The 13,390-nt window shown below is 44.8% G+C and overlaps 1 protein-coding gene across 3 annotated transcripts in view; it reads right to left on the reverse strand.

Moving 5' to 3' along the window:
- The window catches only part of LOC132821652 (uncharacterized), a 74,900-nt gene that overhangs the window by 10,965 nt on the left and 50,545 nt on the right, over nt 1–13,390 (reverse strand). For all 3 annotated transcript variants that reach the window (XM_060834378.1, XM_060834371.1, XM_060834366.1), the window contains 3 exons: nt 7,979–8,040; nt 5,840–5,887; nt 5,711–5,746 (listed from right to left, as the gene is read on the reverse strand). In XM_060834378.1, the coding sequence (XP_060690361.1) occupies nt 5,711–5,746; nt 5,840–5,887; nt 7,979–8,040 (146 nt within the window). The remainder of the gene's footprint in view (nt 1–5,710; nt 5,747–5,839; nt 5,888–7,978; nt 8,041–13,390) is intronic.

Raw genomic sequence — 13,390 nt, forward strand, 5'->3', positions numbered from 1 at the left:
TCTGGCTCAGTTCCGCTCTCCTACCTTGTCCCCACTACTCTCGATAAGGCCAAAAGCTGGTAGTCAGACAGCATGTGTTAGCACCGAGGCTATAGGGATGAGAGGGATTGGTGGGAGGTGATGGGGTCATTAGTTGACACAAACAGTGAAAGAGTTTCATCCTTTGTGCTTTGAATCCACCCAGGATCACAGCTCTCTCCATGATGTCCATCACTGCTCAGACAGCTGCTCTCACCACATCCTGAGACCCACACTCAGTGCTATGTGCCATCATATGCACACTCTTGACCTCTCTCTCTATCCGCACCCCTTCACACTGTCTCAAAGCTGTCCTGAGCCCCAGTTCGACTTAATTCTCTGGCTCATTCACCCGATACCATGTACCCCCACCCCTCTGGAAACTTCCTCCACCCACTGTCCCACTTGTCTCTCCCCATTCTCCTACCTCCACCTCTTGTTGGACTTTCACTATCCTTTCTCCGATGCTGAATGTTCTGTACTCAGCAAAGGTCTCAGTTTTAATCACTTTGCACTCCCACCTCACCGAGGTTCAGACACGACATGATGTTGATCTCTTCTTCCGTTGCCTTTGCCTCTGTGCCCATTTCTTTGGACAGGAGTCCTCTGTCCATCCCACAGACCCCTTTCACCCACCTCCAACTCTCTTCCTCCACCTGGACCTCTCCCTCTGGCCTTTAAGCCGCACTTGTCCCATTCATTGAGAACTGACACTGGTCTTTGTATTTCTCTGCCCTCCTCCATTCACTCCTCTCTCCCACTGAACTGAATACTCTCAGGCTGTTCTGTCCACACCAGTCACTCATCCTATCTCAGATCTAGACAAAAGCTCAAAACCACCAACGTACGGCCATTTCCCTGTTCTGTTGCTGTCAATCTTGGCACAGAAGCTGGAACTGTCCTGATCTGTAACACAAACAGGAATGATAAGGGGATATTTATTGGTAGGTGTGTTGTTAGGTATCAGCAACAGCTCAGTGGACACCACATACTCCTTGGAGTTAGAAGGCTGTGGGTTCAATTCCCCATTCCAGTGGCTACAACGTAAGATCAATGCTGAGACTTCGGAGCAGTTCGAATGGAGCGCTGCAATGTCTAAAGTGTTATCTTGTGGCTGAGATGTTAAAGGTTGCACTGACCTGCTCTCTCAGGTGGAGGTGAACAATTCCACATGCATTACTTCAATGAAGAACAGAGGAGCTCTCTACTGTGTCCTTGTCACTCATCCCTCAACCCAGATCATTGTGTCCTCACCATCACTCATCCCTCAGGCTACATCATGAAAAGACACAGGCTAACTGATTGAACACAGTGCTGTTTGTGGGACATTACTCTTCACAAACTGATTGTTGCATTTCTCATTTCCAGAATGAAAATAAATGCATTTATGCCTAACTTTTCATGATCTCAGGGCACTGAATAACCTCTTACAGCAGATGAAGCTCTATTTTTATGTTTGCAGTGAACTAATTTCTTACTGCAAGCTGCCACAAACCACAATGTGATCATGATGTCATCATCTGGTTAAAGCACTGAACAGGAGAGTTGGATTCGCCTGTATTGATCACAGAGTACAGACATTGGGCAGGGCAGACACACTAAACACAGGAAAAAAGTAGAGAAATATGTGAATGGAGAACCACTGCAGAATTCTAACATGTGGTGGGAATCAGGTCACAAAGGTAGGTAACACTCTTACACCATAGAATCAGGAAGGTTAATAAAATGCTCTCCTTGAATAAAAGAGGAATTGGATATAAACGTAAACATGTTATTTTAGATATACAAGGCAGTTCTGAGATCATATCTCAAATGCTGTACATAATGAAGGATATTGGTGCTGGCTCAAAGGAGGTTTCTGAGATTGAGAAGCAGGTTGTCTCATGAGGAGAGGGAGGACAGGTTGGGTTTGTTTCCCCTGAAGTTTAGAATAATGAGGGGCTGTAAGAATGTAAACTTCAGAACTTTGGTAATGATTCAGAGCTTAAACGAATCAATAATGACTTTTTTTCTGAAATGCAGTGGGACTGAGATAAAAGGGACAAGGAGAAACTGTTATCAAGGAATTAAAAGCAACATGTTAATGAGCCATCCCTGAGAAGAAGGAGTCAACGCAACATCAAGGATCTGTTCTGGGGAGACAGGAGAGAGTTAACACTGAATGTAACAAGGAACAAGGGAGCTACTCCTGATAAGAAGGCAAGCTACAGACTAAATGACTCAAGAAGAGTAATCAATGTTGTGGTTGAACGGATTGAAATGATCATCAATAATCTCACACCGGAGATTTTGCCTGTCCATCCAGAGCAGCTAACATTACCTTGGTCATTTTAATTTCTCTGTCCTCCTCCAATCACCCCAATGTCCCCCAAACTGACTGGTCTCAGGCTGTTGTGTCCACAACAGTCACAAGTTCATCTGATCCAGGCTCTCCCCACCACCCCCACACCCTCCAAGCTCATATTCCCACAATCCAGACTTTCCCACTTCCACCTTCTTCCCAAAATCTATAGCTGGACTGCCCGGGCAGACCCAGGGTTCCTGCTTCTTCCTGCCTGAGGGAACTTTTCTCTTTTTCCCTTGACTGAATTTTTCCTTACCTTGTCCAGCCCTTCCCAACTACATCTGTGATTCTTTTGCCACTTTATATCAGTGTCAGAATTACTGGTTAGTGAGCTTCAGCCACCTCCTCTTCAATGGTGTAGCCATCGGTACCCATATGGGCCCTAGTTATGCCTCTCTCATTGTGGGGCAAGTAGAACATTCCTCATTCTAGGCCTCCTCAGGTCACTCACACAATTCTTTCTCCTGTATGTCGATGACATCATCAGTGCTGCTTCCCTCTCTCATCCAGAATTGGAATATTTTATCAATTATGGGTAGCACGGTGGCACAGTGGTTAGCACTGCTGTCTCACAGCGCCAGAGACCCGGGTTCAATTCCCGACTCAGGCAACTAACTGTGTGGAGTTTGCACATTCTCCCCGTGTCTGCGTGAGTTTCCTCCTGGTGCTCCGGTTTCTTCCCGCAGTCCAAAGATGAATTTAGTCAGGTGAATTGGCCAAGCTCAATTGCCTGTAGTGTTAGGTAAAGGGGTAAATGTAGGGGAATGGGTGGGTTGCACTTCGACGGGTCAGTGTGGACTTGTTGGGTGAAGGGCCTGTTTCCTCACTGTAAGTAATCTAATCAAATCTAATCTATTTCACTTCCGATATCCACCCAGCTCTTACCGTCACCTGATCTCGGACTCCTGCCTTCCTTTCCTTGGCATCTCTGTTTCTATTTCTGGGGATAGGCTGGCCACCAATATTCATTCCAAACTCACTGACTCCCACAGTTACCTTGACTCCCCATCCTCACACCCTGCTTCCTGTAAAGACTCTGTTCCATTCTCCCAGTTTCTCCAAGCCCACCACATCTGTCTGATGGGGCCACATTCTGCACAGGGGATCTCCGAAATGCCAAGCTTTATCCTCACCCAAGGATTCTCCATCACCACGGTTGACAAGGCCCTCAGCCGTGTCCAACCCATCTCCTGCAATTCTGCCCTCATCACTTCCCTTCCCTTGCCTTGCCCTCATCAATCATCCCACCCACATCCACATCCAGAGGACCATTAACCACTATTTCCACAGCACTCCAGCGGTGCTCAGTGCAAGGTGGAAGAACAGCATCTCATTCTCCACATGGGCACCCTGCAGCTTCCTGGCCTCAGTATTGAGTTCTAAATACTTTTACAGCCAGGACAAATCATTCCATGTGCTTTATCCATCCTCACACCTCAGGCCCTGTCATGACATGAGTTGTTTTAAGCACAGCCAAACCATTTTCACCAAATTATTGTCCCCACTATCAGCTTTTCATTCTCCCTGGCATCCTTTTGATGATCTGACTTCCATTCACTCTCTCTGGGCTCCATCTCTGCCTATCTGCTCACTCCTTTTCCCCTCCTCCACCACCTGTCTTTACCATAGATACCACTTTCCCCAGCTACAGACAGTTCTGAAGAAGGATCACTGGATTTGAAATTTTAACTCTGGTTTCTCTCCACAGATGTTGCCAGACCTGCTGAGTTTCTCCAGCAATTTCTATTGATTTATATTGGAAGGTTTCCCGAACAAGAGGAGGAGGCTATTCATCCCATTGTATCTATGATGATTGATAAAGAGCTCTCTAGAACATCCCACTGCCCAGCTCCTGGTCCATAGCCCTGGAGACTCATGTTCTTCAAATCCTTATCCAAGTGAGTTTGAAATGTCGGAGTCAAAAAGGGTGGTGCTGGAAAAGCACAGCTGGTCAGGCAGCATCCGAGGAGCAGAAAACTCATTCCTGATGAAGAGTTTATACTTGAAACATCAACTCTCCTGCCTTTCGGATGCTGCCGAACTAGCTGTGCTTTTCCAGCACCACACATTTTGACTCTGAGTTCCAGCATCTGCAGTCCATACTTTCTCCTGGGTTTTAGATGTGTTGACGGTTCCTGTCTCTCTAAACATAGACGACAGAACATGGAACAGGACAGTGCAGGAACATGGCCTTTGGTCCTCCATGTCAGTACAAACCATGATGCCATTCTAAACTAATCCCATTTCCCAGCACATGGTCCATCCCTCTCTCTTCCTGTTGTTCATGGGCCTGTCTAAATGGCTCTTAAATATTACTAACATATCTGCTTCTATCACCTCCCCTGGTAGCCTTTTCCAGACATCTACCATTCTCTTTGTTAAGAGCTATCCTCACAAATCACCCTCAAATATTTCCTCATTCACCTTAAATTTATGACGCTTGTATATGACATCTCCACTCTTTGAAAAAAAACTGACTATCCACCCTATCCTTGCCTCTCATAAATTTATGTATTTCTGTCAGGTCTCCCCTCACCCTCCAATACTCTCACAAAAATAAATCCAGATTTGACCAAGTTCTCCTGATAGTTAACACACACCAAATCAGGGAACATCCTGCTCAATCTCTGCTGCACCTTTGTTTTGTGTACAAGTGCCCCTAAGTCCCTTCATGTTGTAGCTTTCTTCCATTTCTTTTCTCCAGACCTGCTGAGTTTGTCTGTTTGTTTCTCAATCATGACTCCTACATACATGTCCAAACCTTGATAGAACCTGAACACTGAGGGAACTAGTTCTGAGTGGCACTCGGAACAGCATCACCGTCACAAAACTACCCACTCACAATAACTCAATGTCTCCTGCTTTGGATCAATCTCGCCACTTTCCCCTGGATCCCATGAACTTTTGATTCTGTGACCAGTCTGCCTTGTGGAACTTCATCAAACACCTTGCTAACATCCGCATTGATGGTCAATATCCAACACCCAATCAACCATCCTTCAATACTCCTTAAAAATTCAATCACGTTTATCAGACCCGACCACCCTTCAACAATCGTCTTCTGAGGGAATGGTACTGGGTCAGACTGGCATCATGAAGACCTCATCAGGGGAGAATTCAAGGTCAGTTAAAACTGAACTGGGAGTTCTCATTTGGGATGATTCTCTGACGGTGGCCAGGCACGAATTCTATGAGTTGACCAGTTTCCCACTGCAGCTTCAAACATCAACACTGTAACTCCTCCTCAGGAAACCAGACCCACAGTGAAATCAGCTCTTAAAGATATGGGGGAGTGGGAGTGATCTCAAACCATATATGTTCTCAATATAGAAACAAACGTTGACTCACGGTCTTCTGACAGACTGTTTGTGAATCTCTGGCCACCTTTAACAAAGACAAAATGTTCTCTTAGTTTGATTATAGAATCTGAATATCAATTAGACATTTGCTCAAAACCTTTAAGGTGCAGCCATTTACCTGTTCTGTTGCTGTCAATCTCGGCATAGAGGATGGAACTGTCCTGATCTGTAACACAAACAGGAATGATAAAGGGCCATGCATCGACAGGCTTGTCCTTAAATATCAGCAATGGGTCAGTGGACACCACATCATTCTCTGAGTTAGAGATGTGATTGGAGCGGGTGAAATATTGGACGTGCAGCATGGGATGGTACCTGGGACTTCGATGTTGTGGCCATTTTGGAGATATAGGTAGAGTAGGGACAGGGATGGTTGTTGCAGTTCCAGGATTTAGATGTTTCAGTAAGAACAGGGAAGATGGTAAGGTGGGGGGAGGGGGTGTGCGGTTGCACTGTTAGTCAAGGACAGTATTATGATTGCTGAAAGGACATTTGAGGACTCATCTACTGAGGTAGTAGGGGCTGAGGTTAGAAACAGGAAAGGTGAGGTCACCCTGTCGGGAGTTTTCTATATGCCTCCAAATAGTTTCAGAGATGTAGGGGAAAGGATAGCAAAGATGGTTCTGGACAAGAGCAAGAGTGACACAGTAGTTGTTATGGGGGTCTTTAACTTTCCAAATATTGACTAGGAATACTATAGTTCATCTACTTTAGGTGGGTCAGTTGTTGTCCAATGTGTGCAGGAGGGTTTCCTGACACAGTACACAGGCAGGCCAACAAGGGACGAGGCCACGTCAGATTTGGTACTGGGTAATGAACCTGGCCAGGTGTACAATTTGGAGGTAGGTGAGCACTTTTGTAATAGTGACCACAAATTGGTTAAGTTTATTTAAGCAATGGAAAGGAATGGGTATATATTAGGGTGGACAGTGAGATCCTTTTTCCTCAGATGGTGATGGCTAGCACGAAGGGGCATAGCTTTAAATTGAGGGGGGATCAATATCGAACAGATGTCAGAGATAGCTTATTTACTTAGAGAGTAGTATAAGTGTGGAACACACTGCCTGCAACAGCAGTAGACTCGCCAACTTGCTGGGCATTTAATGGCCATTGGATAAACATATGGATGAAAATGGAATAGTGTTTGATGGGCTTCAGATTGGTTTCACAGGTCGGCACAACATCGAGGGCCAAAGGGCCTGTGCTGCACTGTAATGTTCTATGTTCAATGTTGGACGCTGGTGGAGAGTTGAGGTGAGGTGGGGGGAGCATTGGAGGGTGCAGGGATTGAGAAGATGGTGAGAACAAATTCAGTAGTTTTCATATCCGTGCAAGGCACGTGGGTCTCACAGGCAAGGCCAGCGTTTGTTGCCCATCCCTGAACACCCTTGAAGTGAGAGGCTTGCTTGGCCATTTCAGAGGGCAGCAGGTCAGAGTCAGACACATTGCATTCAATCGCTCCTAAAAAGACACACTGATGTTTGAAATGGGGATCTGACGTCACCTGTCGGGCAGATTGGGTAAAGACGGTAAGTTTGCTTCCCTAAGGAGACTGGTGAACCAGAACGTTTTTTAAGACAACAACTAATGTTAATTCAGATGGCCACCATCACAGAGTTGAGTTTATGCTTCCAGATTTAATAATTAAATGTAAATTCTACAAATTGCCATGGTAAAAATTGAACCTCTCTCCCCAGAGCATGAACCTGATCCTCAGGTTCCCCACTGGGAGTCATTTGAGATGTGTGACACCCAACTGGACTGTTTTCCTTGACCCATACCGAAGCAGCAGACAGACTGGCCGCGAACAGCTCGAGGCAGCAAGGACCGGGCTGAGCCAGTTACTCAGCCAGATGATCCAGGGAATCGGAAATGGTTATTGTCCAAGAATCCATCCAGGGTCAGTGACTGAGGAGAAGATTTCCATCTCCATTGCCCAGACAATAATCCAGAGTCTGGTCAGATCCCTTAATGGAAACCCATAGCTTTTCACTCATTTACATTGAATGGTCTGAAAGTTAAAAGGTTCATCTATCAAAGACGTCAATCTGTGCAATAAGTGTGAGGGGTTAAGGTTGGGGGTAGGGATAGTTTTCAACAGATGCAGAGTCAATGGGCTAAAGGGCTTTATTCTGTGCTGGAGAAATGTTTAACTCAATGTAACAGTCTGCCCCTGAATATCTCTCTAGGATTCACATACTCTCTGTTAGAGTCTCTGAAATGGACAATGATCGGTCAGTTAGAGTACAGACAGTACCTGGAACAGTGAGCTGCTGGGCCTGATCAGTCCTGGGAATGCTGGATGAACCTGGATCATTCCTGAAAAATACAAAAGGAACATGAATATGCATTCTGCCAGGTCACAGAAAGGAACATTCTGACTGAACATCAATCTCTTGGTTTGGTTACACAGAGAACAGATTCCAAAGAGTGATAAACACAGTTAATGGAATGAACTTTGATAGAAATCACAGATACTCAGATGTAGACACAATCAGAAAAGCCACCCTTGAATAAATTGTCATGAGAAACAGTTTTGCCTTGGCATCAGAATATGGCTGGCACCCATGGAACCCAAGGTGTAGTCAGCAGCTGTAACACAGGGAGGGCTGTGCAGACACTGTCAGGAACCACAGTGACAGATCATTCCAGGCAGCTCTGGGTCAGCTTGGAGCAACTAGTCACAGGGCAGGGAGGGAGGGTGTTGGAGATGAGGGGAAAGTGCTTGCAGGGGCTTCCCATCTGCTGTAATTTTGGAGGATGTTACAGGGCATGGAAACCTTGGAAAGTGGGGAATGATCAGGAAATCACATTCCCACCCAGTGGAAATTCAGCTGCTTGGAGAGCAAGGGAGAAAATAGTAGGATTCACAAAAACATCCTTTTTATCCTCAGCACTCACTGCAAGTGATAACAGTTTAATCTTTCCCTCCATGAAACATTCATTACAACTCAAAGTATCCACTGTGATAAAAATGAGCAACATTTCAGTTTTGCATGAGGATAAATTGCAGGTTAATTTGGGGACGGTGAATCAGGAGCTAGAGATTTACAATCAGCTGGAAATTTACAAATCCTGCTCAGAAATCATTAACCTGTCATTTACCTCAGTCTATTGATTACTTTCCAACTCTGAGTGTTCCAGCAGCTTCTTAAAAGGACAAACCACATTAGCAGCTCATCAGCAGGGACCTGCATTCTGTCTGTGAGCAAGAGATATTCAGGATTCTGGGTAATCCAAGATGGAGGACGGGAAACATTTCTGGCTGTAAGAGCTGCTCCTTTTTTGAGGTATTTTAGGTGCTGGAGGTGATTTCCTCAAATTCCAGGAGCAGCAATTACTGTTTTATCTGCTGTTGCATTGTTTTGGAACTTTGGGAAAAAAAGTCAAAACAACATCAGTTTTAAAAGGGAGAAGAACAGACAAAGGAAGCACCTGGTGAGGACAGTGCAGGAGAGAGAGAGAGAGAGAGAGAGAGATGCACAGTTACTGCCTTTGCTGTTTTGGAATTCATTTTTCGCTGGACATCGGAGTGCATTTCGGAAAATTAACAGTGAATTTCACAACTAATCTTGGAGGAACCAGTTTGGGCGAAGTTCACAGCACAGAATCAGATAAGTTAATTGTTGTTTTATGTCTGTCCAAGAGAAAGGCTGTATTAGTGAGTACAGTGGGTTCTTTCTTGATTATATGTTTTTGGAGATAAGTCTCTTGATTAAACTTAAAATATAAGCCATAGCTATTAATTTAACCTGGGGCAGTGTTTTGCAGAGGAATAAGAAAGTGTTATTTTCTGGGTCTGTAGATTGTGAAGGAGCAAAAATGGCCTTTGCAGTGATATGTACTTCTTGTCAGATGTGGGAGTTTAAAGAGAGTTTTAGGGTTACTGCGGATTATAGCTGCCATAAATGCTGTTGGATGTGAATCTTATCAGATCGAGTCGATCAGTTGGAGAGACAGATAGAAGCGATGAGGAATTTGCAACAGCAATACCATGTGATGGATGGCAGTTATCGGAAAGGGGGAAAGTCTCAGATACAGTCACATAGATGAGTTACTCCAGGAAGGGTAAGAAAGGTAGGCACCTAGGGCAGGAGTCTTTTGTGGATATACCCATTTCAAACAGGTATGCTGTTTTGGAAAATGTAGGGGTGTGATGGATTCTCAGGGGAATGTAGCACGAACAGCCAGGTTTCTGGTATTGAGACAGGCTCTAATGCAACAGGGGGTACATTGGCTTCCAAGAGATCAATTGTGTTTGGGGATTCTGTAGTCTGAGGTACAGACAGACATTTCTGTGGCCAGCAGAGAAAGAGCAGAGTAGTGTGTTGTTTCCCTGGTGCTAGGATCAAGGATGTGTCCGAGAGGGTGCAGGATGTTCTCACAGGGGAGAGGGGCCAGCAAGAGGTCATTGTCCACATTGGAACCAACGAAATAGGAAGGGAAAGGGTTGAGATTCTGAAGGGAGATTACAGAGAGTTAGATAGAAATTTAAAAAGGACGTCCTCAAGGGTAATAATATCTGGATTACTCCCAGTGCTATGAGCTAGAGAGGGCAGGAATAGTAGGAAAGAGCAGATGAATGCATGGCTGAGGAGCTGGTGCATGGGAGAAGGATTCACATTTTTGGATCATTGGAATCTCTTTTGGGGTAGAAGTGACCTGTCCAAGATGGATGGATTGCACCTAAAGTGGAAGGGGACTAATATATTGGCAGGGAAATTTGCTCGAACTGCTTGGGAGGATTTAAACTAGTAAGGTTTGGGGGGGGAGGGGTGGGGTGGAACCCAGGGAGATAGTGAGGAAAGAGATCAATCTGAGACTGGTACAGTTGAGAACAGAAGTGAGTCAAACAATCAGGGCAGGCAGGGACAAGGGAGGACTAATAAATTAAACTGTATTTATTTCATTGCAAGTGGCCTAACAGGGAAGGCAGATGAACTCAGAACATGGGACTCGGATATCATAGCAATTACAGAAACATGGCTCAGGGATGGGCAGGACTGGCAGCTGAATGTTCCAGGATACAAATGCTACAGGAAGGATAGAAAGGGAGGCAAGAGAGGAGGGGAAGTGGCATTTTTGATAAGGGATAGCATTACAGCTGTGCTGAGAGAGGATATTCCCGGAAATACATCCAGGAAAGTTATTTGGGTGGAACTGAGAAATAAGAAAGGGATGATCACCTTATTGGGATTGTATTATAGACCCCCAATACTCAGAGGGAAATTGAGAAACAAACTTGTGAGGAGATCTCAGCTGTCTGTAAGAATAGTAAGGTAGTTATTGTAGGGGATTTTAACTTTTCAAACATCGACTGGGACTGCCATAATGTTAAAGGTTTAGATGGAGAGGAATTTCTTAAGTGTGTACAAGATAATTTTCTGATTCAGTGTGTGGATGTACCTGCTAAACAAGGTGCAAAACTTGACCTACTCTTGGGAAATAAGGCAGGACAGGTGACTGAGGTGTCAGTGGCAGAGCACATTGGGGCCAGCCACCATAATTCTATTCATTTTAATACAGTGATGGAAAAGGATAGACCAGATCTAAAAGTTGAAGTTCTAAATTGGAGAAAGGCCAATTTTGACGGTATTAGGCAAGAACTTTCAAAAGCTGATTGGAGGTAGATGTTCACAGGTAAAGGGAGGGCTGGAAAATGGGAAGCCTTCAGAAATGAGCGAACAAAAATCCAGGGAAAGTGTATTCTTGTCAGGGTGAAAGGGAAGGCTGGTAGGTATAGGGAATGCTGGATGACGAAAGAAATTGAGGGTTTGGTTATGAAAAAGAAGGAAGCATATGTCAGGTATAGACAGGATAGATCAAGTGAATCCTGAGAAGAGTATAAAGGAAGTAGGAGTATACTTAAGAGGGAAATCAGGAGGGCAAAAAGGGGACATGCGATAGCTTTGGCAAATAGAAATAAGGAGAATCCAAAGGGCTTTTACAAATATATTAAGGACCAAAGTTTAACTCGGGAGAGAATTGGGCCCCTCAAAGATCAGCAAGGTGGCCTTTGTGTGTAGCCACAGAAAATGGGGGAGATACTAAATGAATATTTTGCATCAATATTTACTGTGGAAAAGGATATGGAAGATATAGACTGTAGGGAAATAAATGGTGACATCTTGCAAAATGTCGAGATTACAGAGGAGGAAGTGCTGGATGTCTTGAAACGATAATCCCCAGGACCTGATCAGGTTTACCCGATAACTCTGTGGGAAGCTAGAGAAGTGATTGTTGGGCCTCTTGCTGAGATATTTGTATCATCGATAGTCACAGGTGAGGGGCCAGAAGACTGCAGGTTGTCAAATGTGGTGCCATGTTTAAGAAAGGCAGTAAGGACAAGCCAGGAAAGGATAGACCAGTGAGCTTGACCTCAGTGGTGGGCAAGTTGTTGGAGGGAACCCTGAGGGACAGGATGTACATGTATTTGGAAAGAAAAGGACTGATTAGGGATAGTCGACATGGTTTTATACGTGGGAAATCATGTCTCTCAAACTTGACTGAGTTTTTGAAGAAGTAACAAAGAAGATTGATGAGAGCAGAGCAGTAGATGTGATCTATATGGACTTCAGTGAGGCGTTCGACAAGGTTCTCCATGGGAGACTGATTAGCAAGGTTAGATCACATGGAATACAGGGAGAACTAGCCATTTGGATACAAAACTGGCTCAAAGGTGGAAGACAGAGGGTGCTGGAAGAGGGTTGTTTTTCAGACTGGAGGCCTGTGACCAGTGGAGTGCCACAGGGATCGGTGCTGGGCTCTCTAGTTTTTGTCATTTACATAAATGATTTGTATGCGAGCATAAGAGGTACAGTTAGTAAGTTTGCAGATGACATCAAAATTGGAGGTGGAGTAGACAGTGAAGAAGGTTACCTCAGATTACAACAGGATCTTGATCAGATGGGCGAATGTGCTGAGAAGTGGCAGATGGTACTTAATTCAGATAAATGCAAGGTGCTGTATTTTGGGAAAGCAAATCTTAGCAGTGCCTTTATACTTAACGGTAAGGTCCTTGAGAATGTTGCTGAACAAAAGAACTTGGAGTGCAGGTTCATAGCTCCTTGAAAGTGGAGTCTCAGGCAGATAGGATAGTGAAGATGGCATTTGGTAAGCTTTAATTTATTGGTCAGAGTATTGAGTACAGGAGTTGGGAGGTCATGTTGCAGCTGTCCAGGACATTGGTTAGGCCACTGTTGGAATATTGTGTGCAATTCTGGTCTCCTTCCTATTGGAAAGATGTTGTGAAACTTGAAAGTGTTCAGAAAAGATTTAAAAAGATGTTGCCAAGGTTGGAGGATTTGAGCTATAGGGAGACTTTGAACAGGCTGGGGCTGTTTTGCCTGGAGCTTCGGAGGCTGTGAGGTGACCTTATAGACGTTTACAAAATTATGAGGGGCATGGATAGGATAAATAGACAAAGTCTTTTCCCTGGGGTTGGGGAGTCCAGAAGTAGAGTACATAGGTTTAGGGTGAGAGGGGAAAGGTAGAGAAGAGGCAATGTTTTCACACAGAGGATGGTACATGTATGGAATGAGCTGCCAGAGGATGTGGTGGAGGTTGGTACAATTGCAACATTTAAGAGGCATTTGGATGGGTATATGAACAGGAAGGGTTTGGCGGGATATGGGCTGGCAGGTGGGACTAGATTGGGTTGGGACATCTG

This window comes from Hemiscyllium ocellatum, chromosome 2, assembly GCF_020745735.1.
Source record: "Hemiscyllium ocellatum isolate sHemOce1 chromosome 2, sHemOce1.pat.X.cur, whole genome shotgun sequence".
Taxonomy (NCBI): domain Eukaryota; kingdom Metazoa; phylum Chordata; class Chondrichthyes; order Orectolobiformes; family Hemiscylliidae; genus Hemiscyllium; species Hemiscyllium ocellatum.